The 26,371-nt window shown below is 39.0% G+C and overlaps 1 protein-coding gene across 5 annotated transcripts in view; it reads left to right on the plus strand.

The window, feature by feature from the left end:
- Nucleotides 1–523: 523 nt before the first annotated feature.
- The window catches only part of CPAP (centrosome assembly and centriole elongation protein), a 73,151-nt gene continuing 47,303 nt past the window's right edge, over nucleotides 524–26,371 (plus strand). For 2 of the 5 annotated variants that reach the window (XM_087436360.1, XM_087436365.1), the window contains exons 1-6: nucleotides 524–642; nucleotides 6,499–7,015; nucleotides 7,542–7,665; nucleotides 18,385–18,496; nucleotides 19,346–19,448; nucleotides 19,580–21,209. In XM_087436360.1, the coding sequence (XP_087292486.1) occupies nucleotides 6,569–7,015; nucleotides 7,542–7,665; nucleotides 18,385–18,496; nucleotides 19,346–19,448; nucleotides 19,580–21,209 (2,416 nt within the window). In that variant the 5' untranslated portion in view covers nucleotides 524–642; nucleotides 6,499–6,568. Of the gene's footprint in view, nucleotides 906–5,629; nucleotides 5,845–6,498; nucleotides 7,016–7,541; nucleotides 7,666–18,384; nucleotides 18,497–19,345; nucleotides 19,449–19,579; nucleotides 21,210–26,371 lie in introns of all 5 variants that reach the window. The other 3 variants (XM_087436364.1, XM_087436362.1, XM_087436361.1) reach the window with 3 other exon arrangements.

The following is a 26,371-nucleotide window of genomic DNA, read 5'->3' on the forward strand; positions in this document are numbered from 1 at the left end:
TTCTCGCATGGTTACCTTTGCCTTACGAAATAGTGTCGCAGACTGCCCTTTTTTTTCCCCTTTACTAAGTCACACCCAGCCAAAGCGGAAAACAAAGACAAAAAGTAAATGACTAAATAATGCCCAAACAGACCGACCATAAGCAGAAAGCTTCCCGCCCCATCCCCTCTGAAACCGTCGGTCTCTGAGTTGTTAGCTGAGCCTGCTCCCTGCCGCCCCAGGAACTCGGAGATTTACTTCTCCCGCAGGCTCTACCCTTAGTTTTTCGTGCGGGAGGCAGGACGCTGCGGCCTGACCCGGAAGTGCACCCTGAAAGCGGTTTTTGCCGCCCGCCCCCGGCCCAGGCGGAAGGCGCCTTGCGCCGAAGCCCCAGGTAACGTCGGCGCTGGCTCGTCGCTGGGAGCGGTAGTTTGCGTGAGAACGGCGGCACCGCACGCAAGCGCAGAAGGGGGCTGGTGGGAACTACACTTCCCATGAGTCCTCGGTCGGGGGCAGGGCGGGGCCGGGGGCGGGGCTCCGGCCGGTGGCGATGATTGTGGCGGCTGGTTCGTAATTGTAGCGGGCATTCCGGCCCTGCTCAGCGTGGACAGAGAGGCCGGGGGACTGCGGAGCGGTAATTCGTGGAAAGGAGCCGCCGAGCTGGTGTGTTGGCTGTCCTGCACCCAAGAGGTCGGGTGGTGCGCGGAGGAACCCGCTGGGGCTCGGGCGGACGTGGCGGGGGCTGTGCCGCCTCCAGCTCGGTGTCCGTCTCCGTCAACGCGGCGTCGCTCCCCTCGGGTCTCATCGCCTGCGGTTTGGGCCGTCCTTTAGCTGCTGCTGAGGAGCGCGGGGCGCCGTGTGCTCGGGCAGAGTGTTCTCCGTCCCCCGTGAGGCCGGCTCCCCCACCCGCGGCGAGCGCTTGTCCTGTAAGCCTGCTGCGGATTCGTTCGTGGCTCTCAAGGAGATGTATTTGGGGGACTGATAAATCACCTCCCAAACCAGCTAGCTGCTTTTCACGGTCTGAGGGTGGCTTTGGATTAACTCTTTGTATCCACATTTTCCCCTCACGATGCAAAGGATTTATCTTTTTATTTCCCCTGCTTTAAAGAATGTTTACATAGCACTCTTTGGAGGCTTCAAGCCTGTCAGTTTGTTTCATTACCCAGATGTCTGCATGAGTCCGTATACTAATCCTTTCTAGACATTTTGCTGCATATGCTCTCTTTTTTTTCCACCCCCCCAAAGCCCCAGTAGATAGTTGTATGTCATAGGTTCACATCCTTCTAGTTGCTGTACGTGGGACTCGGCGGGGACTCGGCCTCGGGTTGGACGGAGAAGTGGTGCCTTGGGGCGTGCCTGGGATCCGAACCCCGGGCCGCCAGCATCAGAGCGCGCGCACTTAACCGCTAAGCCATGGAGCCGGCCCAGCATATGCTCTCTTTACCAAGGCCTTAGTATCGGTAATAAATAGTATATTAAGATGAAACAGTATTTTTATACTGCATTTTGAAAGTAATTATGCTTTTAGGATTATAGGCGTGATATTGAAATGAGGGAATAGAGGATTTTTTTTTTGAGCGGGGGAAAGATGCAGATGTCTGAGTGCTGCATCACAACGGGTACTTGGACTTATCCGTCTAGTAGGGAACTTTTCTAGGCTTTGATGTTACAAAATGACTTCGTAGCTTGTCTCTTTTCTGAATTTGGATTTCAAGTGGTTCCTGCTAAGGTGATTTAAATTTAACCAAGGTTACTTGGTTGATTTTGATGAAAAATTGTTAGGTTTTTAGATAGGCTTCCAACTCAGCAATGGAATTAGTTTGCTTAGAACAAATTTCTTTTTTTTTTTCCCCTGAGGAAGATTCACCTTGAGCTAACATCTGTGCTAATCTTTCTCTGTTTTATATGTGGGCCACCGCCACAGCATGGCTGACAGTAGTGTAGGTCTGCGCACCGGAATCTGAACCCATGAACCTGGGCTGCCAAAGCAGAGGGTGTAGAATTTACTACTCCATGGGGCCAGCTCCCCAGAACAGATATTTAAAAATTATTCTGGAATATCCAGTAAAGTGCCCTAATCTTAAAGGTACAGCTCAAATTTATACACCAGTGTATTCACCACCCAGATGAGGAACACTTGCTGTCATCGGTGAAGGCAGAAGCCCCTTCCCAGTCTATGATACCACCCCCAGCTTCCTAGATAACCGTGATTCTAACTTCTGTACCTATTGATTTATTTTGCCTATTCTTGAAGTTCATATTAAATGCAAACATACAGTGCGTATTTATGTCAGACTTTGATTCAACATTACTCATTCATGTTGTTGCCTGTAGCAGCAGTTTTTTAAAATGCCTGAATAGCTGTGGTTTTCCAAGTGTGATATCAGTGAGAAAACAACTCACACTGCTGTTTTTGTCTTTGGTTATTGAATAGTTTGCAGGCATTCCTTTTGTTCCTAGAAAATCTTTAGTTGGAATTCACGTACAGTAAGTACTTGGTAAGCCTTTGTAAAACTCGTCCACGACTCAACGAGGGCACATTGGCAAAAAACAATATCATTAAGTTTACTGCCTTCTGTATCTTTCAACAGTTCCATAAGCTGGTGATTCATAGTATTTGCATATACATACTGAACAATTTTAACAACTATCTAGTGATACTGTTCTAGAATTCTGCTTCAGAATATGGAGCACAAGTATTTTCAATGTGTCATACAGTGGAACAAAGCAACAAGGGAAACAGCAGTCTCTTGTTTTAAAATTTTATTAAATCTGTATTTTTGACGTAATAAAATGACACCATCTGTCTTTCAGTTCTTCAGTCACATTAGCCACATTTCAGGTGCTCAATAGCCATATATAAGTAGTAGCTACCACCATATTGGATATTGGACAGCACAAGTCTATGTAATTATATATTTTTGTCTTTCTTTCTCATCTGTTATACACTGCTTTGCACTTTGCCTTTGTCAATTAACAGTATATCTTGGATATATTCATTACTTCCGGATCAGTACTTAATGAGCTTACTTGTTCTCCTTAATAGTTGCATGATATGAATACCATAATTAGCTGGTCCCCTGTTATTGGACATTTAAGGTAATTTCAGTTTATTAAAAATATTGTGAACTTGTGCCAATATAGCACAAAATGCCTAGATGTGAGATTGAGGAGTCAAAGTTTTTGTGCCTTTACAGTTTGGATAGATGTTGTCCAATTGCCCTCCAAAAGATTGTACCAATTTACATTTCCAAGTAACATTTTATGAAAGAGTTCCTCTTCCACACTGGGTATTATCAAATTTTAGTCTTTGCCAAGCCAATATGTGAAAAATAGTATGTTGTTACTGTTTTAATTTCTATTCAGTTGAACGAGGATGAGCATATTTTAATGTTTGAGCATCTATATTTCTTTTTCTGTTTTTATCTTTTGTGTGTTTATGTTTTTTAGACACTAGATATGAAGCTAAATACATATTTGTTTGCTTCCAAATTGCCATTTTCATTTCACTTTGGTTATATATATTTTGCTGTATTATACTGATAAAGTTTGTCAGAATTTTGTCTAAAACTAATGTGAGATGTCATTCCACTTAGGTACTAGATCTCATCTCTCCTCTCAAAGACATGGCTATAGCAGTTCTCTCCTCCCTCTATTCTCATCGGCCTACAAACATGCTTTTATTTCTCTTTTTCTTTTTTTGCTGAAGAAGATTGTCCCTGAGCTAACATCTGTGCCAGTCTTCCTCTGTTTGTATGTGGGTCACCGCCACAGCGTGGCTGACGAATAGTTTGGGTCTGTGTCCAGGATCCGAACCCGCAAACCCCGGCCGCCGAAGTGGAGTGCGCCAAACTCAACCACTAGGTGGCGGGGCTGGACCGTTTCTCCTGTCTTAAAAAAAAATCTCTCTTCACCCTGCTTTCCTGTGCAGCTACTGTTCTATTTATTTCCTTCCCTTTATAACAAAACTCTTGGAAAGAATTAGCTATATTCACTCTCTCCAATTTCTTATTCTTTCATGTATCCCCTTAATTCAAGCTTTTGTGACCACCCCCCCCCACACAAGCTGAAATTATCATGACCTTTGCTTTGCCAAATTCCAAGGTCAGTTCTCAGTGCTCCTCACCTTTCATCTGTTAACAGCATTTAACTCAACCCTTTCTTCCTTAAACACTGCCTTCATTTGGCTTCAAAGACACTACGCTTTTTACGTCTTTTCTTTTTTCTCTACCCTCAATCCTTTAGTGATTTCATCCAGTGTTAAGGCTTTAAATACCATGTATATGCTAAGGATTCCCACATTTATGCTTCACAGCCTTGGCCTCATCCATGAATTCCATTCTTGTGTGTCCAGCTGCCTACATGATGTCTCTTGGGACGTCTGATAGACGTCTTAAAATGTCCTAAATTCAGCTTTTGATCTCTCACTCCACCAAACCTGTTTCATCCCCAGTTTTCCCCATTTCAGTTAATGGCAACTCTGTTCTTCTAGCTGCTCTGCCAGAAAATTTTAAAGAATGAAGGGGAAGATCCCAGTGGCCTCTGGAGGTTTGGTAGACAATAAAGGAGCCAGGTGTAGGTTATGTAGTCTGATCATATGAGTTTCAAAATTGGGTGCTTTTTATGGTAGAGGAAGGGAGAATAGTCTAGAAGCAAAAAAGAACAATAAGGAAAACACATATTTTACTTTCAGACCCAGTGGTACAAGGGTATGAACTTGATAGGAAGAAGTTTTCTCAGGGAGGTGAGAGAAGAGGTTAAGGATAATAGATTTTGCTGGTGATGGAGAGTGTTTTGGCATTGGGGATGCTTGGGAAATGGAGACAGAATAAGGCATGTGCATGGAGATTAGAGTATAAGAGATAAAGTGTGGCTTGGGAGCCATGGTCTTCTGGTGTAAATCTCTTTGTTCTCTACTCTCTAAATCTCTTCATCTCACATGAAGAGATTAATCCTGGAGAATTCAAAGTAGGTAGTTGTGATGGGACCCTGACAACTGGTGGGTTTCTGGAGGAATGGGGCATTGGTGGGGGACATCCTGCAGATGAAGGCTGTAAAGTCTGGGTGGCTGGCTCTTGCTTTGCCCCTTGTAGCTGCACCCTTTGCTCCTTCTCCTCCACCAGGTCCTTAATTTTATCCTTTAAATGAAGCCTCCCTGTCCAGCCTGTCTAAATTGGCAATCTCCTTCCCCAACATGGTTTTTATTTTTCTCCTTAGCACTTATTACTGTTTAACATATTATATAATTTACTTCTGTGTGTGTGAATTTTCCCCACTAGACTCTGACTTATTAACTGCTGTATAGCCAGTGCCTAAAACAGTATTTGGCACAGGTAAGAACTCAATAAGTGTTAGTTGAGTAAAATCAGACATACAAAGGAGGAAGAGCTTATCGTCTCTGTGATGTCCCATTTAAGTTTCTCTATTGCACTGTGGCAGAGTTACACTCGGAATTTCATTATTTTAGAGTATGATTCACACAGAGTAGCTGTCCTATGGTATGAGCCAATGTAATTTTTAGTGTTGAGCATTGAATGAACACAAATAATACTTTATAATGCTGAATTTATTTTCAGTAATATAAGCTTAGTTCTGATTTAATTTTAACTTAATTTTAGCAAATATTTATCAAGTTTCTCCTGTCTGCCAGGAGTTAATGATCTTAGGCAATGGTGAATATACAGATATCTTCAAGGAACTCACAACTTCGTAGATTATGAACACAAGAGCAACATAGCACTAATACCGAGATGAATGCCGAAATAGTGATGTCAGAGACCACTGGAATACAGATGAGGGACTGCCTGGTGGACGAAGGGTTAGAACGAAGATGAGGGAGGAAGGGACAGCAGGAAACAGTGCTAGGTAAAGTCTTGGGGTGGTGGTGACTTTTGTTCTGGAACTAGGGAGAACACAGGCTCCCCAGTTGGGCAAAGAAGCAATGTTGGAGGAGGGTCAGAAGCATGAAAGTGCTTAATGTGGGTAATACTTGATATTGATAGTGGCTTTTTTTTCCTTTGATAATCAAATAGTTTAAAGATTTTATTTATTTATTTTTTTCCCCAAAGCCCCAGTAGATAGTTGTATGTCATAGTTGCACATCCTTCTAGTTGCTGTATGTGGGACGCGGCCTCAGCATGGTCGGAGAAGCGGTGCGTCGGTGCGCGCCCGGGATCCAAACCCGGGCTGCCAGCAGTGGAGCGCATGCACTTAACCACTAAGCCACGGGGCCGGCCTCAATCAAATAGTTTAGAAGGTGCTTTTGCTCTTGTCAACTGATCTAGCACTTGTATAAAGTCATCGGCTATTAAATGATTAGATCAAAAAGGAATTTAGGTTTTTGATCCACTCAATTTGGATATTTTTAAGACTTTAAAAAAAACATGTAGCTTAATGCCCAATTGCTTTGCTAGTTAAAGTCTCTTGTATGTGAAATATTCAGTAGATTTTTGTGCTGGGTTGAGGTTTGGGTAGAATAGCTTTAACTAATACTTTTTGTTGGCTGTCTTCTTTCAACAGGTGTTGGAAATTATTACCTCTTCTAGCTTTTACATGATTTAAAGACAATAGTGTTTGTCATTGGACTAAAATGTTCCTGATGCCAACCTCTTCAGAGTTAAATAGTGGGCAGAACTTCTTAACTCAGTGGATGACCAGTCCTTCTCGGGCTGGGGTCATATTAAATCGTGGATTTCCTATTTTGCAAGCCGACAAAGAGAATCGAGCAAATGTGAACATTTCTACCAACTTTCCTGTTAAAGCCACACATTTTTCAAATAGTTTCAGCTTTATAAGTGAAGAAGATTCACTTCGAGAAGAACAGAAGTTGGAGTATAACAGCCCTTACAAACTACAACCAGATAAATTTGAAGCACATATAGTCTTTCCTTTAACTAAAGAGGGACTACCAATAGTGGCATGTCAGAATGCTCCTGGACAATGGGAATATGATAACAAAAATGACTTTATCTCAGATCTTGCAAGTGAATTCAAAGAAGTGGCTTGTAAAGACCCACTTTTCAAAAGGCTTGAACAGGTACAACAGGATTTGGCCTAAATGTCAAATGTCTTTGTGTCATTGCAGGTTTCTCTTTATGGTGAAAAGTAACCTGTTGCAGGTTCTCTTTTTCTTCTCCTTTACTGTGAAATCCTTAAAATGCCAAATTTTGCCTTTTGCCTAATCAGAAACATTAAAACATGTTTAATGTGTAAGTCATAAATATCAAACTTAAGATAACAAAAACTAAATTAGAAATGGTTGATCAAATATTAGGGGGGAAATGTTGATCATAAATGTTCTGATACCTATCCTATTTTAAGAATCAAAGGATTTATATGACTTTTTCTGTTTCTTAGTTGAGATCGTCGATACGGTTTCCTTCATAAAAAACTGGATTTTAGAGTTTTGGTGGCAGATTTAGTTCCTTAGGGATCCCTCTTTGAAACTCTTTATTAGAGAAGATATGAGAAGGGCGATCAGAGGGATTAAGATAAATGTAAGGAGCAAAGGTCCATAAAGAAATGTAAAGTTAGTTTAATAAAGTTATTTTATGTTTAAAAAGCTGAAAGAAGTACAACAGAAGAAGCAGGAACAACTGAAGAGGCAACAGTTAGAGCAGCTGCAGAGACTCATGGAAGAACAAGAGAGGGTGCTTTCCGTGGCGTCTGGGCAACATGCACTCCCAGGTACTGTTTGCTTACATAGGCTCTTCAGTTAGTACAATGGTAAACAGTCACATACATTTCTTACCTTTAGTTGTTTGACAGGTTATTTCTACTATTTCTTTCTTTTTTTTTTTTTTTTTGTGAGGAAGATCAGCGCTGAGCTAACATCCATGCCAATCCTCCTCTTTTTGCTGAGGAAGACCAGCCCTGAGCTAACATTTATTGCCAATCCTCCTCCTTTCTTTTCCTTTTTCTCCCCAAAGCGCCAGTAGATAGTTGTACGTCATAGTTGCACATCCTTCTAGTTGCTGTATGTGGGACGTGGCCTCAGCATGGCCAGAGAAGCGGTGCCTTGGTGCGCGCCCGGATCCAAACCCGGGCCGCCAGTACTGGAGTGCGTGCACTTAACTGCTAAGCCATGGGGCCGGCCCCTGCCATTTCTTTATCACACGTTGCAAACTCCAATTTGTTTAGGGGGCAGGCAGATAACTGTGAAATGGTGGTGGTGTTGTATAATTGGGACAAGTGGGAGCTGTGCCAATCTGGAGCATTTGTGCCCTGCTTAAAGGCATTCACATTTATTTACAAAATAACATTTTAAAAAGACCTAGCAGAATAAAAGATCTAGAACCAAATTTGGCCTAGGGCTACTGGTTTACAACCTCTGCCTGATGAATGAAAAATTGCTCGGGGCTGTAAAGGTAAATATGTGTAAAAGCCATTCTGTTCAGCTGAAGAAACATACCAAAAATATTTTCTGTGGTAGTAGGTGACAGAATTCTTTTGTTATATGTTGGATCAATTAATAGAATGCATGATGTGCTTATCAGGGGGGAGGAAACCTGTTGAAATGTGATCTGGAGCAGTGGTTTTAAAGTTTTTTGATCATACTGCATAGTAACAAAAACATTTTAAATCATGACTCTTAATTTCAAAGAAGTTTCATAAATCAGTCCTTATTTGTGTACCTGGCATGTAGCAAAGATACTTACTATTTTATTTATTCTATTCTATGTCATTAAAAAAAAATGCCAGTCATTACCTACCTGTTGCATCTAATGATAAAATTACTCATGGATTGTGTCCCATAGTTTGAAAAACAGTGACCTGGAGCAATGTGTTTGCTTTTTGGTGCGACTTTTTAGGAGACATACCTTATTGATTCAGGAAAGTGCCTGTTCTGTTCAGAGGTTGCACTGGGCATTGAGAATACAAAGAAGAAAAGACATTGGCAGATGAGTGTGCAAAATGTGGCTGGGTGAAACTGGGGAGTGGCGGTAGTTGTGATGAGAAATGTAGCAAATGAAGAATGGTATAGAGAAGTTGGATGTTCATCTTAGAGAATGTGGTGTGTATCTTGAAAGAGTTGAATGGTTCAGGGCTCCTTTATGGAATACATAAAAAGAATAATCAAGATCACCTAAATAACAGCCTGTGATCCTTTTTAAGGTAGAAATAGCACTATGGTAGAGCAATAGGGAAGCACATTTCAAAGCTATTAATATAAGAATTAGCCCCATTCAGTTATGTCGCTTTAGGGCAGTGGTTTAGAGTAGCGGTTTCACACTTTTTAGTCTCATGACCCCTTAACACTCTTAAATTATTGAGGACCCCAAAGAGCTTTTGTTATATGGGGGGCTGTAGTTATTGATATTTACTGTATTAGAAATTAAAACTGAGAAATTGAAAAACTAATTCATTTAAAATAATAACCAATTACATGTTATCAGAAATAACATTTTTTAATGAAAAAACTTTTCTAAAAAATTAGAAGAACAGCATTGTTTTATGTTTTTGAAAATCTCTACCTTCTGGCTTAAAAGAACTCAGCTGATTCTCGTTATCTACTTCTGCATTCGATCTCTTGAGTTATGTTATTTCGGTTGAAGTATGTGAAGAAAAATCCAGCCTCACATGGATATGTAATTGGAAAAAGGAGAGAGTATTTTAATAGCCTTTTCAAATAATTCTGGTTATTTCTTTGATGTTGCACCCAAATTCAGCAAGTGGTCATTTCTTAGCGATTATGCTCAGTGTGGGATATGAAATCATATTAATGAATTATTTGTACTCTATTACATTAAAATATATTGGAATATCTTGGCATTTTGAATGGATCTTTCATCTTGCATGATTTGGTAAAATCACGCAGTGGTTATTTGGAAAACAGTGGTTTACTGAGATATGTAGGTCTTTAACATATTGACATATTTCCTTATATAATATCAAAAAATTATATCCATTAGTATCACTAATGGATCTCATCATAAAAATCTTAAAGTATTATAAAGCTGTCAAGCTTGTGGTGGTGGATATGTTTCTAAAATACAAATTTTTACTTGAAAGTTCAAATTTTATCATTAGCAACAAATATTGTCAGTTATTTTCCTTGAAGGGACTGGCTCACTTGTTTCAATTTTGAGAAAATGTCTGCCAAGTACCAAGGTTTAAATCATCGTAATTTGTCGTTTATTGTTTCAGGTAAAAATGATGTTCCTTGAAAGAAGTAGCTAGTCGAACTTACAACTACACAGAAAATTACACAGCCATCTGTTGGTTTACAGAAGTGATTTATGCATACTTCTCATTTTGTCCTATAGAATGTTCAAAAGACATGTACTCGAGGCTTGAGATTTAATAAAAAAATTAATACTTTCTGCTATTTCATCTAGGACATTCTTAAGTAAAACTTTTTTTTTTAAACTGCAAGTGCATGGTGATGATAAATACAGTGACTGCTAGCATAGTTGGATGCTGCTGTCCTGCTGTCTTGCTTTTGAGTGACGGCACCAGGAGTTTCCATTTTGTTTTTGCACCATCAGTGCATATTCAGCACAATGAAAAAGGCAAATACTATCTTAGTATTTTTTTTTTTATTATAGATGTATTAATAGTTTATAACATTGTGAAATTTTAGTTGAACATTATTATTTGTCAGTCACCATATAAATGTGTCCCTTCACCCCTTGGGCCAACTCCACAACCCCCTTGCCCCTGGTAACCACCATACAGTTCTCTCTGTCCGTATGTTGGTTTATCTTCCATATATGAGTGAAATCATGTGGTGTTTGTCTTTCTGTCTCTGGCTTATTTCACTTAACGTAATACCCTCCATGTCCGTCCATGTTGTTGCAAATGGGAAAATTTTGTGTTTTTTTAATGGCTGAGTAGTATTCCGTTGTATATATATACCAGGTCTTCTTTATCCAATCATCAGTCGAGGGCCACTTGGGTTGCTTGCACTTCTTGGCTACAGTGAATGATGCTGCAATGAATGTAGGGGTGCATAAGCCTCTTTGAATTGTTGATTTCAGGTTCATTGGATAGATACCCAGTAGTGGGATAGCTGAATCAAAAGGTATTTCTATTTTTAATTTTTTTTGTGTGTGTGAGGAAGATCAGCCCTGAGCTAACATCTGCCAATCCTCTTCTTTTTTTACTGAGGAAGACTGGCCCTGGGCTAGCATCCATGCCCATCCTCCTCCACTTTATATGGGACGCCGCCACAGCATGGCTTGCCAAGCAGTGCGTTGGTGCGTGCCCGGGATCTGAACCAGCCAACCCCGGGCCGCTGCAGCGGAGCGTGCGCACTTACCCACTTGCGCCACTGGGCTGGCCCCTCGTTGCCTATTTGGATTCCTTTTATTCCTTTTTCTTGCCTAATTGCTCTAGCTAAAATCTCCAGTACTGTGTTGAATAAGAGTGGCAAGAGTGGGCACCCTTGTCTTGTTCCTGTTCTCAGAGGAATGGCTTTCAGTTTTTTCCCATTGAGTATGGTGTTGGCTGTGGGTTTGTCATATATGGCCTTTATTATGTTGAAGTACTTTCCTTCTATAGCCGATTTGTTGAGAGTTTTTGTCATAAATGAATGTTAGATCTTGTCAAATGCCTTCTCTGCATCTATTGGGATGATCATGTGGTTTTTATTCTTTGTTCTGTTAATGTGGTGTATCACTTGGTTGATTTGCAGATGTTGAACCATCCCTGTGTCTCTGGTATAAATCCCACTTGGTCATGGTGTATGATCTTTTTAACATATTGCTGTATTCAGTTTGCCAATATTTTGTTGAGGATTTTTGCATCTGTGTTCATCAGCGATATTGGCCTGTAGTTTTCTGTCTTTGTATTGTCCTTGTCTGGCTTTGGTATCTAAGTGATATTGGCCTCCGAGAATGTGTTAGGAGGTGTTCCATCTTCCTCTATTTTTTGAAATAGTTTAAGAAGGATAGGTATTAAATCTTTGAATGTTTGGTAAAATTCTCCAGAGAAGCCATCTGGTCCTGGACTTTTATTTTTTGGGAGGTTTTTGATTACTGTTTCAATCTCTTTACTTGTGATTGGTCTAATCAGATTCTCTATTTCTTCTTGGTTCAGTTTTGGGAAGTTGTATCAGTCTAAGAATTTATCCATTTCTTCTAGATTGTCCAACTTGTTGGCATATAGTTTTTCATAGTATTCTGTTATAATCTTTTCTATGTCTGTGGTATCTGTTGTAATTTCTCCTTTTTCATTTCTAATTTTATTTATTTGAGCATTCTCCCTTCTTTTCTTAGTCTGACTAAGAGTTTGTCAATTTTGTTTATCTTCTGAAAGAACCAGCTCTTTGTTTCATTGATCCTTTCTACTCTTTTTTTGGTTTCAATTTCGTTTATTTCTGTTTTGAGTTTTATTATTTTTCTCATTCTGCTGACTTTGAGCTTTGTTCTTTTTCTAATTCTTTTAGGTGTAGTTTAAGGTTGCTTATTTGGGATTTTTCTTGTTTGTTAAGGTGGGCCTCTATTGCTATGAGTTTCCCTCTCAGGACTGCTTTTGCTACGTCCCATATGATTTGGTATGGTGTATTTTCATTTTCATTTGTCTCCTGATATTTTTTGATTTCTCCTTTAAGTTCATCAGTGATCTATTGGTTGTTCAGTAGCATTTGTTTAATCTCCACATCTTTGTCACTTTCCAAGTTATTTTCTTGTAGTTGATTTCTAGTTTCATAGCATTGTGGTCAGAAAAGATGCTTGTTATGATTTCAATTTTCTTACATTTACAGAGGCGTGCATTGTTTCCCAGTGTATGGTCTATCCTTGAGAAAGTTCCATGCACACTTGAGAAGAATGTGTAGTCTGCTGTTTTTGGATGGAGTGCTCTGTATATGTCTATTAGGTCCATCTCTCTGGTTTTTCGTTTAAGTCCACTATTTCCTTATTGACTTTTTGTCTGGATGATCTATCTGTTGATGTAAGTGGGGTATTAAGATCCCCTACTATTATTGTGGTGGTGTTAATATCTCCTTTTAGGTTTGTTAGTAGTTGCTTTATGTACTTTGATGCTCCTGTGTTGGGTGCATATGTATTTATAATTGATATGTCTTCTTGGTGGAGTGTTCCTTTTGTCATTATAGTTTGCCCCTCTTTGTCTCTCATCACCTTTCTTATCTTGAAGTCAACTTTGTCTGATATAAGTATGGCAACACCTGCTTTCTTTTGTTTGCCATTAGCTTGGAGTATTGTCTTCCATCCTTTCACTCTGAGCCCCTGTTTATCGTTAGAGCTGAGATGTGTTTCCTGGGGGCAGCATATTGTTGGGTCTTGTTTTTTAATTCATCCCTCTGCTCTGTGTCTTTTGATAGGAGAATTCAATGTGTTTACATTTAGAGTGATATTGATATATGAGGGCTTAATGTTGCCTATTTTTTCGTTCATTTTCTGATTCTTTTGCCTTTCCTTTGTTTCTCGTCCCATGTATTTCATTTCAGACTACCAATTCAATTTGGTAGTTCTGTATGATGATTCTTTTAGTTTTCTCTTTATTTATCATATGTGTCTTTGTTCTGATTATTTGTTTAGTGGTTACCATGAGGTTTGTATAAAAAAATCTCATGGATAAGATAGTCTATATATGATCTGATGACCTCTTATTTCCTTAGACTAAATCTATTTGGTCTCTTTCCTCTTCCCCTTCTAAGTTATTATTGTCACAACTTACTCCCTCTTGTGTTGTGAGTCTGTGTTTAAAGTGATGAGTTTATATTTATTTTTGGTGTTTTCCTTCCCTTAATCTTTGATTTTGGTAATTAAGTGTTTGCTGACCTATTTTGATAGAGAGCTGCTATTTTTTTTATTTTCTCTGCCTATTTTTCTCCTTGCGCAAACCTTTGTATCCCCTTCTCTTTTTATTTTCGGATGTGAGGACCTTCTTGAGCACTTCTTGTAGTGGGAGTCTTGTGGCAGTGAACTCCCTCAGCTTTCATTTATCTGGGAAAGTTATTATTTATCCATCATATCTGAAGGATATTTTTGCTGGATAGAGTATTTTTGCTGAAAGTTTTTATCTTTCAGAGTTTTGAATATATCATTCCAGTCGCTCCTACTCTGTAAAGTTTCTGTTGAGAAATCTGCTGAGAGAGTGTTGGGAATTCCTTTGTACATTATTTTTTTTGTCTAGCTGCCCTTAATGTTGTTTCTTTGTCATTGACTTTTGCCAGCTTTATTATTATATGCCTTGGAGTGGGTCTTTTCCTGTTGATATATTTAGGTTATCTGTTGTCTTATTCACTGGTATTTCCAGCTCCTTCCCCAGATGGGAAGTTCTCAGCTATTATTTCCTTGAACAAGCTCTCTGTTCCTTTTTGCCTGTTTTCTCCCTCAGGAATATGTATAATCCTTATATTGCATTTCCTAATTGAGTCAAATAGTTCTCAGAGAATTTCTTCATTTCTTTTTAGTCTTAGTTGTTTATCTTCCTCTATCTGGAACATTTCTGCATTCCTATCCTCAATAATGCTAATTCTTTCCTCCATATTGTCAGCTCTGTTCTTTAAAGATTCCAGATTTTCCTTCATCTTCACCATTGCATTTTTCATCTCCAACATTTCTGGTTTGTTTTTCTTTGTGGTTTCAATCTCTTTTGTGAAGAAATTCCTGATATCATTGAATTGTGTATGTGTTTTCTTGTAATTCGTTGAGCTTTTTTATGATAGCTATTTGAATTCTCTGTCATTTAGCTTATAAATTTCTGTGCCTTCAGGATTGATTCCTGGGTGCTTGTCATTTTCCTTCTGGTCTGGAGATTTAATATATTTTTGCATCGTGCCTGCTGATGTTGGCTTGTTTTTTCCTCATCCTAAAAATATCTGGTTGCAGTTTCCACCTGCCGCCACTGGGTGGGGGTCAAGGCCTGTGTATTCTGACCCTGCTGTGATTGTTGAGCTCTCTTGCCAGACGCTTTTGCTGAAGCGCTGGGTGTGCGGGGGGGAGGGCGGCGTCTCTCTTTTCGTGCTCACTCTTGGGGGGCTTCTCGTTCTTCCCTCAGTATCTGCTCTCCTTGGGTCCTCAGATGTTGACGATACCCCGGCTACTATTCTGTCTCCTCTGTGTGAGAATTTCCAAGAGGCTGTGAGAGAATTTGGAGAGCGACAGTTTTCCCATAGAGGCCCGCATCTCCCCCCTCTCTGGGAGCCGCGCAGACCCAGAGATGCCGTTCCGATGGGGAGGGGGAGGATTTCTCCTTACCTCTCCCCACTTCCTCTGGGGGCTCCAGCACGTCCACTCTCAGGTCTCTGGCTGTGTGGGTCTCTCAGACGTACTTTTGTGTTGTGTGAGTGTCCTTTGTTGGTATGTGAATGTCGTTTTTGTTGTATCTTATCCGGGGAGAGTTTACAGGGAAAGGTCACTCCGCTGTGGTGCTCACGTCACCTATCTTAATATTTTATGAATCTAGATTTGACCTGGTGGATGCCGTGAAAGAATCTTGGAGACCTCCATGGGTTTATAGACCACACTTTGAGAACTGCTACTTTGGGATATTGCTCTTTTATCTAAGATGTCTTTCAGCTGAAGTGAGATGACCATTAGTCAAAAATGTTTAGATGAGGAGAGTATTGTTATAAAGGAAGGGAAGTCGAACCTCATATTCAGTTAGGACCTACCTGATTTCAGTTTTATTTGTGGGCTAGGGGTGAGGTAGTTAGGTATAAGAGATATGTGGCCTGGCTTTTAACACTTCCCATTGTGTCTTCACTTTTAAATTTAGTTGAGACAATCTGGGAGAACAGAGGGATAGTAGCAGGATTTCAGTGGGCTGCTGTAGCAGGTAGGATGGCTCATATTGCCATCTGCCCCCAAGAATTGTATCTTAGAGATATATAGAAGGAGAATCTTCTCTCTGTTTATTTGTTTTAAAAGCAGAGACTTAAGAAACAAAATGGACAAAAAGTAATACAGGAAATTTAGAAACTACAGAAAAGTACAAAACAGAAAAGTCACCCATAATTTCACCACCTGAGGATACCAAAATGTTAACGGTGTTCTAAAGGGAAGATATTTTTATACATTGTGACACAGAGCAGTTATCAATCACTAGGGAACAATTCAGATCATTTGTAACTATTTGCATTGGTGCTCTATCTGTGTTGGTCATGGGTCTGCAGAGTTGGCAACTCCAGCAGTCCTTTGCATAGATGGAGCATGAATGGTGCCTTCCAGAATGAGGCTGTGCTGCATCTATGCCATGTACACACTGTCTGCACATGAATCGTAGTATAAGTATACTTTTAATTAAAATTATGCAAGGGTCACTTTGGAATTTTAAAATTTCATGATTTTGTTAAACGCAGTTTCCTTGTTAAAGGAAGAAAAAAATACTTTTATCACTTTGGAGAAAACTTTGTGGTAGTGGTCACTGACAGGCAGAAGAAAAATGTTAAAGTCGTCAGCTTTGTTGGTTTTCTTAATTGAAAGGTTTAACTCTACTTCCTGATGATCAGAGCCAGAAGTACAGATCTCTAGGAAATTCAACCACTGTAGAGAAAACCACACCCTTATCTTCATGTATCTACCACAATCAAACCCAAGAAAAAACACACATGTCCAACATTTTAGCTAATGAACAAAACAGCTTCTATAGAACTACTCATCAAGATTTGGTCTTAACTTCAAAAAGTGGTGCTTCTCCCAATTGGTTTTAGGAGGCACGGACGGTATCAAGAAGTGCTTGTGAAAAAAAATGATTTGAAGGAAAAAAACCAAAACCAGCCTATTGGTGGGTTACTTATACATATTTCTCTCTCCTCTACTTAACTAGCAGTGTTACCAAGTTGTCCTAAGACAAGCAAACTTTTTTCTGCATTTTTTTCCTGTTCCCTTCTGCTTTAATTGTGGGGTCCTACATGCTGCATAGCCACTGAGCCTGGTTTGGGTGTAGAAGCCGACATAGAATTTGTGACTTTCTAAGAACAAGCGCAGTATTCATGCTGACTTTAAACCTTGCATGGTAGTATGGGGTCTTCAAAAAGGGAGGCAACGAGTTCTGCCTGTACCATTTTTCTTTGAAAGCTTAGAAATAGTTTGAGGTTGACTTAAAATGTGTGTGGTAGTGGTTGGGCACTTGATAGAAGTTGTGAAATTTGAGAAATAGGTTGGTGATGGAGTTATTACTCATAAAAGAAATCCTCCCAACCCAGAGACTTGGTTTGTCTTCACTGTACCTCTGTATTCCCAGTATCCAGTCTGTTCCTGCCAGAGAACTGGCCCTCAGTATCTGATGTCTGAACTCATGGAGCTCTTGTTGCAATTCTGGTATATTTTCTTCTGGTCTTTTTTTTTCTTTAAGTTCTGTTTCTGTGCACCTTCCCTCTTTTTTTCACATTTTATAATCATAGAATATTGCTTACTAAATTGTATTCTTTTCCCATTCAACATGGAAAATGCTTATGGTATGTTCTGTAGTCTTCATAACCATAATTTTAATGGTTGTCATCATTATGCTAGTGGTCAATAATATATCAGTATTTAATGTTCTTTGTGGTAGGACTGAGTTGTTTCTAGTATTTTGAATTTTAATTTAATTTTCAATTTTAATAGTGTTTTTGTGAATCTATTCTTTTGAGTAAGTTATAGGAAAATGCAAATAATATGACAAAAGGTGTCTATACTTACTACTTAGGATTGGGTACCTTTGTGCATAATATCTTATTCCTATTTTACAGATATTCTTTGGTATAGAAAGGTCAAATGTTTTTTTCTCATTTTTTAAAGAATACACTACCCTAATCTTTTATTTTGGAAAATTTTAAACATCCAGAAGAGCTGAAGGACCACTGCAGGGATTACCAAGTATACCCACCACCTAAATTCAACAGTTAATATTTTGCTGTATTTACTTTGTCTATATATGTTTGTATGTGTGTATATATATCTATATCTATACCTATATCTATATCTCTATCTGCACATATATATAATTTGCTAAGTTATTTCATTGCAAGTAATGTACAGACATTATGTTACATAATTTCAAGTATTTCAGCCCATGTCAAGTAAAAATTAGGACATTCTTCTATATAACCACAATACTATTATCATACCTAGGGGCATTAACGATGCTTCCTTAATATTCAAATCCATTTTAGAATTCCCCCTATTATCCCAAAAATGTCTTTTAAAGATGTTTTTTTAAAAAATCAGGATCCAAGCAAGATCATGTATTACATTCAATTGTAACGCTTTAGTATTTTTAATTTAGAAAAGCCTACATTTTTTTTCATAACATTAACCTTTTTAAGAATGTCTTGTTTTAATTAAGTTTTCGTAGTTTATCATATTAAAGAAATCCTTGTGAGTTTTAAAATCATTGGCATACATTACTTTTAACTAAATATTTTTTTTAGCATGGTAACTTGTAAAATTCTCAAGTTTTAAGGCTTTAATCTGCTTTTTTTTTTAACTAAATTGTTCCTAATTTTTTCCCTAGGAGAAGGTATTTTACCATGTTGGGAGAAAATGACGGAACAGATTCAGGAAGGGAACGATACAAATGTAAAAAAAATTGGTGATTCCTCAGAAGTGGTTAATATTGAAGAAAGGTATCATCCATATTGAAAGGAATAAGAAATGTGGCAGTTTAATATAATAGCCAGCCATTTTTATTGAGCACTTTCTTTGTTTGAAAGATCCATAGTTTTCTTGTTTTTGCTTGAATATGCTTTTACGTATAAGGTTGAAGATACAGCTTGTCACATACTATCAGGAACAGAAAGAAGTTGGGGAGAGACATCAATTAAAGTAGTTTTGACATTGTATTGGAAGAATTGAGCCAAGTTTTTTCACCTACAAGAAATATCTGGATAAAATTAATCTTCTCTCAAATAAGTAAATCCTATTTTGGAAAAGAGAAAACCAAATTAAATATTGGACTCTCACATTTGGTGTTACTTATAAATTATAATTGCAGAAGTCTGGTCACAGAATTTAAAAATTTTATGACAAAGATAAAATATCAGTATTGAGATTGTTTATGATTTTCTTAAATATTTGAAGTGTTTTAATATACATTATGGATGGACAAATGACTTTTTTGATTGTTGCTCTATTTACATTGTTAAGGATCTTAATTAAAGAATATGTATTTAATGAACTATTTCTGAAATATATTTTGAAGTTATGTAATAAATATGTTACTTCAAAAGTTAATCTAAGGTCAATAGATGGACTTCAAAAGGATTTTTTCCAAATCTTATGTGGAACGTTGTATATATCTGTATTTTGGGAGATAGAGTGGGATTGTAGCTTTCATTAGATTCTCAGTGGGGGTCTGTGACTTTGAAAAAGGTTAGTTCTCAGTGTAGTCAGGGGTGTTTATATCAGGCACACTAAGTGTAAAATATTCACCACATCATGATTTGCATATTAAATACCTTTATTTTTATAATTAGGCCTATTAAAGCTGCTATTAGAGAAAAGAAACAGACATTTGAAGACTACTTAGAAGAACAAATTCGGTTGGAAGAACAAGAACTGAAACAAAAACAGCTAAGGGTTAGCATTTCCACTATTTTGGTTAAATTATCTAAGGCTTTACAGATTTATTTGTAATTTGCTTTAAAAATAACTTCTGAGATTACTTGGATATAGTAGAAATAATTCAAGTATTTTTTTTTTTATTTTAGGAAACAGAAGGATCATTGCTAATCAAAGCAAAACCAAAACAACCGTTCTTAAAACGAGGAGAAGGTTTAGCTAGATTTACTAATGCTAAATCTAAGTTTCAGAAAGGGAGAGAAAGTAAACTAGTGACTAATCAGAGCATTTCAGAGGACCAACCTGTGTTTAAAATAGATAGACAACAATTCCAGCGGAAAACTGCTCTTATAAATAAAGAACTGTGTGTACAGAACCTTTCTGTTAAAAAGAACAATAAATCTAGAACCAAAAGTGGTTCTTTCACACTCAGTCAAAAGCCAAAAGTGCTTAAGAGTAATAGGAAAAGTCTGTCTCCATCAGGAGGGAAAATACCAGCAGGGAAGAAATGTGATGGGCAATTTAGGGACCAGATCAAATTAGGAAAAAAAGTAGAATCTAATAATAAAGAAAATGTACCTGAGTCTACAAAATCTTGTGATATTGGTTGCAAAGTCTGGAATAAAACAGAAGGTAAAGACAGACTCCCCTTTTCGACAGGGCTGGTCAGCTGCATGGCTTCTAAGAGCCTGATAAGTGAGACCTTGAGAGAGTCAGAAACTTCTCTTGACATTTCTCTTCAGAAAAAGTTAGAGAACTGGGAACGAGAAAAGGAAAAGGAAAACTTGGAATTAGATGAATTTTTGTTTTTAGAACAAGCTGCTGATGAAATATCGTTTTCCAGTAATTCCTCGTTTGTACTGAAGATCTTAGAGAGGGACCAACAGATCTGTAAAGGTCGCCGGCTGTCTTCTACCCCTGTCAAAGCTGTGCAACAGGAGAAAATGACATTGGATCCCATTAGTCAGTGTAACCAAAATGAGGATCCAGACTGTCCTGAACGTGAAAATAAGGGTGAGTGTGAAGTCGCACCCAAACAGCTTGATTCAGTACCCTCACCTGATGGATTGAGGGAACAGTCGTGTCAAGTCAGTATGAAAGCCTTCCAAGTGAGCACTTCTGAAAGTCAAACTAGATGGAATGCAAGTGATGATGAAGGTCTTATGAGCAGTGACAGTAGCACTAACTCTGAGGAACAACTTGATGTTACCATAAAACTATCAATGGAGGATAAAGAAAGGGGTTTCAGCAGCAGAGAGGATAGTCCACAAGTCTGTGATGGTAAGGGACCTTTTAGGGACACTGGGACTCAAGGAGATGATAAAAGGAGAGATGTTGATTTAGATTTGTCTGATAAAGATTATAGTAGTGATGAGTCTATCATAACAGAAAGCTTGAAAAATAAAGTTTCTGAGTCCTCAAGAAGACCCTCATCTATAAGGATGAGTAAAATTGACTTTGATGATGAAAGAACTTGGACCGACCTTGAAGAGAATTCATTTAAACATGATGTTATTCTTGGGAATGAAGCCATTTATGGGACTCCCCAGATAACCTACCCTAACAAGAGTGAAATGTGTGTATTAGACAAAACAATAAAAAGGAAGGTTGCCCCAGTCAAGAAGGGAGAAGACTTGAACAATTCCAGTAGGGGCCCAAGTCCTCCTCCTACTTCGGATCTGATGATGAAGTTCTTCCCTTCTTTGAAACCAAAACCAAAATCAGATTCACACTTGGAAAATGAACCCAAGTTAAACATAAGTCAAGACCAACCACCAGGTAAGTCAGAGCATTATAAAATATGTATCAGAAAGTTATGAATTTAACATTTATTTTATCAGTATGTTGTCAGAATGCTTAAAATCCTAACCTTTCTAGTTGCTCAGTAGAAGTCTAATTAGTATGTTATTTGTTAAAATATGATTTGTTTTGTGGGTCTAAATAATGTAATAGTCACTAGTATAAGAGATTCAGATGAATTGTGATTTCAGATAGTTGAAATTTAAGCGTGTGTGTTATTTAAAAGGCTTTAAAATTAATTACTTTATTATAAAGTGAGATAGCATTTAAGTTTCTTTTACAACCAAGGAGTACCCAAATTATGATTTGTGTTACTGTGGGGTGCACTTTTGTGTGTGAGAGGAAGATCAGCCCTGAGCTAACATCTGTGCCCATCTTCCTCTACTTTATATGGGACGCCGCCACAGCATGGCTTGGCAGGTGCGTCGGTGCGCGCTGGGAATCCAAACTTGCGAACCCTGGGCCGCGGAGGTGGAGTGCGTACACTTAACCGCTTGCACCACCAGGCTGGCCCCAGTGCACACTTTTTTTTTTTTTTAAAGATTTTATTGATTTATTTTTCCCCCAAAGCCCCAGTAGACAGTTGTCTGTCATAGCTGCACATCCTTCCAGTCGCTGTATGTGGGACGCGGCCTCAGCATGGACGGAGAAGTGGTGCGTCGGCGCGCGCCCAGGATCCGAACCTGGGCCGCTGGCAGCGGAGTGCACGCACTTTATCGCTAAGCCACGGGGCCGGCCAGCACACTTTTTTTTTAATAATTATTTTTTTACTTAAGTTTTTTACTACCTCATGCATTAACTTGCTAAATATGACCAAGAAGAAATGCAGTAAAATTGAAGTTTCCTTTCTTCCCTAGGCCTGGGCTCTTAGTCTCCTTCCCTAGAGGCACCAGCATTCCCATTTCATTTGTGTATTCCAAAAAGGTTCCATGCATGTGACAGCATATGTGTGAGTGTGTATATAACCTCCTCCTTTCTACACAAAGGAAAACATGCTTTTTAGGTACCATTCTGCAGCTTGCTTATAATAAGTTTTTTTTTTGTTTTTTTTTTTTAAGATTTTATTTATTTATTTTTTCCCCCAAAGCCCCAGTAGATAGTCGTATGTCATAGCTGCACATCCTTCTAGTTGCTGTATGTGGGACCCAGCCTCAGGATGGACGGAGAAGTGGTGCCTCGGTGTGCGCCTGGGATCCGAACCCGGGCCGCCAGCATCAGAGCGCGCGCACTTAACCACCAAGCCACGGGGCCGGCCCAGCTTATAATAAGTTTTGAAGATTATTCTAACACATACACATCTGCCTCATTCCATTTAATGGTTGTATAGTATTTAGTTAATATGATGGACTTTTTAAACTTATATTGAAAAACTCTTGGGCCAGCGCGGTGGCTTAGCGGTTAAGTGCTTGCACTCCGCTACTGGTGGCCCGGGTTCAGATCCCGGGCGTGCACCGATGCACAGCTCCTCTGGCCATGCTGAGGCCGCGTCCCACATACAGCAACTAGAAGGATGTGCAACTGTGACATACAGCTATCTACTGGGGCTTTGGGGAAGGAAAAAAGGAGGAGGATTGGCAATAAATGTTAGCTCAGAGCTGGTCTTCCTCAGCAAAAAGAGGAGGATTGGCACAGATGTTAGCTCAGGGCTGATCTCCCTCACAAAAAAAAAAAAAAGAAAAACTCTTTTCCAGTATATCATGTTATGTTATAAACTGTGAATGCCTAGCAAAACATAGATGTTTTAAAATATAAATTATAACTTAAGCTATTTTTAAAAACTACTGTAATTTTAAAAATATTACTTTTTGCAGAAAGTTTGTAAGCTTAAAAAGTATAGAAGCAAAAATATTTATCAACTACCCAAAGGTAACTGTGATACCATTTGGGGATATTTCATTCCAGTCATTTTTCCTGTGTTTTTTTTTTTTTAATTGATGTCTTAATAGTTTATAACATTTTGAAATTGTAGTTGTACATTATTGTTTGTCAGTCACCATATTAATGCATCCCTTCACGCCTTGGGCCAACCCCACAACCCCCTTGACCCTGGTAACCACCATACAGTTCTCTCTGTCCGTGTGTTGGTTTATCTTCCACATATGAGTGAAATCATGTGGTGTTTGTCTTTCTCTCTTTGGCTTATTTCGCTTAACATAATACCCTCCATGTCCATCCATGTTGTTGCAAATGGGACAATTTTGTCTTTTTTTTATGACTGAGTAGTATTCCATTGTATATATATACCACGTCTTCTTTATCCCATCATCAGGACACTTGGGTTGCCTCTACTTCTTGGCTACAGTGAATAAAGCTGCAATGAACATAGGGGTGCATAAACCTCTTTGGATTGTTGATTTCAGGTTCATTGGATAGATACCCAGTAGTGGGATAGCTGGGTCATATGGTATTTCTATTTTTAGATTTTTTTATTTTTTATTTTTTCCCCCCAAAGCCCCAGTAGATAGTTGTATGTCATAGCTGCACATCCTTCTAGTTGCTGTATTTGGGATGTGGCCTCAGCATGGCTGGACAAGTGGTGTGTCGGTGTGCGCCTGGGATCCGAACCCGGGCCGCCAGCTGCGGAGCGTGTGCACTTAACAGATAAGCCATGGGGCCGGCCCTATTTTTAGTTTTTTGAGGACTCTCCATACTGTTTTCCATAGAGGCTGTAACAGTTTGCATTCCTACCAGCAGTGAATGAGGGTTCCTGTTTCTCCACAACCTCTCCAACATTTGTTGTTTTTTGTCTTGGTGATTATAGCCGTTCTAATGGGTGTAAGGTGATATCTTAGTGTAGTTTTTATTTGCATTTCCCTGATGGTTAGTGATGTTGAACATCTTTTCATGTGCCTATTGACCTTCTGTATATCTTCTGTGGAAAAATATCTAATATCCTCTGCTCATTTTTTGATTGAGTTGTTTGTTTCTTTGTTGTTCAGTTGTGTGAGTTCTTTCTATATTATGGAGATTAACCCCTTGTCGGATATATGATTTGCAAATATTTTCTCCCAGGTGGTGGGCGATGTTTCTCCCTGGTGGGTGGTCTATTCATTTTGATCGTGGTTTCATTTGTCATGTAGAAACTCTTTATTTTTATTTATTTATTTATTTTTTTGTGAGGAGATCAGCCCTGAGCTAACGTCTGTGCTAATCCTTCTCTTTTTGCTGAGGAAGACCGGCTCTGAGCTAACATCTATTGCCGATCCTCCTCCTTCCCCCCCCCACAAAGCCCCAGTGGATAGTTGTATGTCATAGTTGCACATCCTTCTAGTTGCTGTATGTGGGACGTGGCCTCAGCATGGCCAGAGAAGCAGTGCGTCAGTGCGCGCCTGGGATCCGAACCTGGGCCGCCAGTAGCGGAGTGCGAGCACTTAATCGCTAAGCCACGGGGCCGGCCCATGTAGAAGCTCTTTAATCTGATGAAGTCCCACTTGTTTATTTTTTCTTTAGTTTCCCTTGTCTGGGTAGACATGGAATTTGAAAAGATCCCTTTATGACTGATGAAAAATAGTGTACTGCCTATATTTTCTTCCAGTTTTATAGTTTCAGGTCTCACCTTCAGGTCTTGGATCCATTTTGAGTTAATTTTTGTGTATAGCGAAAGCAGATGGTCTACTTTCATTCGTTTGCATGTGGCTGTCCAGTTTTCCCAGCACCATTTATTGAAGAGACTTTCTTTTGTTCATTGTATGTTCTTAGCTCCTTTGTCAAAGATTAGCTGTCCGTACTTGTGTGGTTTTATTTCCTGGCTTTCAATTCTGTTCCATTGATCTGTGTGTCTGTTTTTGTACCAGTACCATGCTGTTTTGATTACTATAGCTTTGTAGTATGTTTTGAAGTTGGGAATTGTGATGCCTCCAGCTTTGTTCTTTTTTTCAGGATTGCTTTAGCTATTTGGGGTCTTTTGTCGCCCCATGTGAATTTTAGGATTCTTTGTTCTATTTCCATGAGGAATGTCATTGGGATTCTGATTGGGATTGCATTGAATCTGTTATGGACATTTTAACTATGTTTATTCTGCTGATCCATGTGCATGGGATATCTTTCCATTTCTTTAGGTCATCATCGATTTCTTTGAATAATGTCTTACAGTTTTCATTGTATAGGTCTTTCACCTCCCTGGTTAAATTTGTTCCTAGACATTTTATTTTATTTTTTTGAAGAAGATCAGCCCTGAGCTAACATCCAATGCCAATCCTCCTCTTTTTGCCTGAGGAAGATTGGCCCTGGGCTAACATCCATTCCCATATTCCTCTACTTTATATGGGACGCCGCCACAGCATGGCTTGACAAGCAGCACATCGGTGCACGCCCGGGATCCAAACCTGTGAACCCTTGGGCCGCTGAAGCGGAGCGTGTGCACTTAACCACTACGCTGCTGGGCTGGCCTTGATATTTCATTCTTTTTGTTGCGATTGTAAATGGGATTATCTCTGTCTGTTAGTTCGTTATTAGCATATAGAAATGCAACTGATTTTTGTAAGTTTATTTTGTACCCTGCGACTTTGCTGTAGTTGTTGATTATTTCTAATAGTTTTCCAATGGTTTCTTTATGGTTTCCTATATATAAAATCATGTTGACAGACAGTTAGAGTTTCATTTTCATTGCTTGTTTGGATACCCTTTATTCCTTTCTATTGTCTAATTGCTCTGGCCAAAACCTCCAGTACTATGTTGAATAAGAGTGGCGAGAGTGGGCACCCTTGTCTTGTTCCTGTTCTCAGAGGAATGCTTTCAGTTTTTCCCCATTGAGCGTGATGTTGGCTGTGGGTTTGTCATATATGGCCTTTATTATGTTGAGGTTCTTTCCTCCTGTACCCATTTTGTTGAGAGTTTTTATCATAAGTGGATGTTGGATCTTGTCAAATGCCTTCTCTGCATCTATTGAGATGATCTTGTGGTTTTTATTAGTTAATGTCGTGTATCACATTGATTGATTTGTGGATGTTGAACCATCCCCGTGTCCCTGGTATAAATCCCACTTGAACATGGTGTATGATCTTTTTAACATGTTGCTGTATTTGGTTTGCCAATATTTTGTTGAAGATTTTTGTGTTTGTGTTCCTCAGCGATATTGGCCTGTAGGTTTCCTTCTTTTCATTGTCCTTGTCTGGCTTTTGTATCCGGGTGATTGTGGCCTC

The sequence above is a fragment of the Ceratotherium simum genome, chromosome 10 (assembly GCF_057802395.1).
Source record: "Ceratotherium simum simum isolate JZ-2026a chromosome 10, ASM5780239v1, whole genome shotgun sequence".
Lineage (NCBI taxonomy): Eukaryota > Metazoa > Chordata > Mammalia > Perissodactyla > Rhinocerotidae > Ceratotherium > Ceratotherium simum.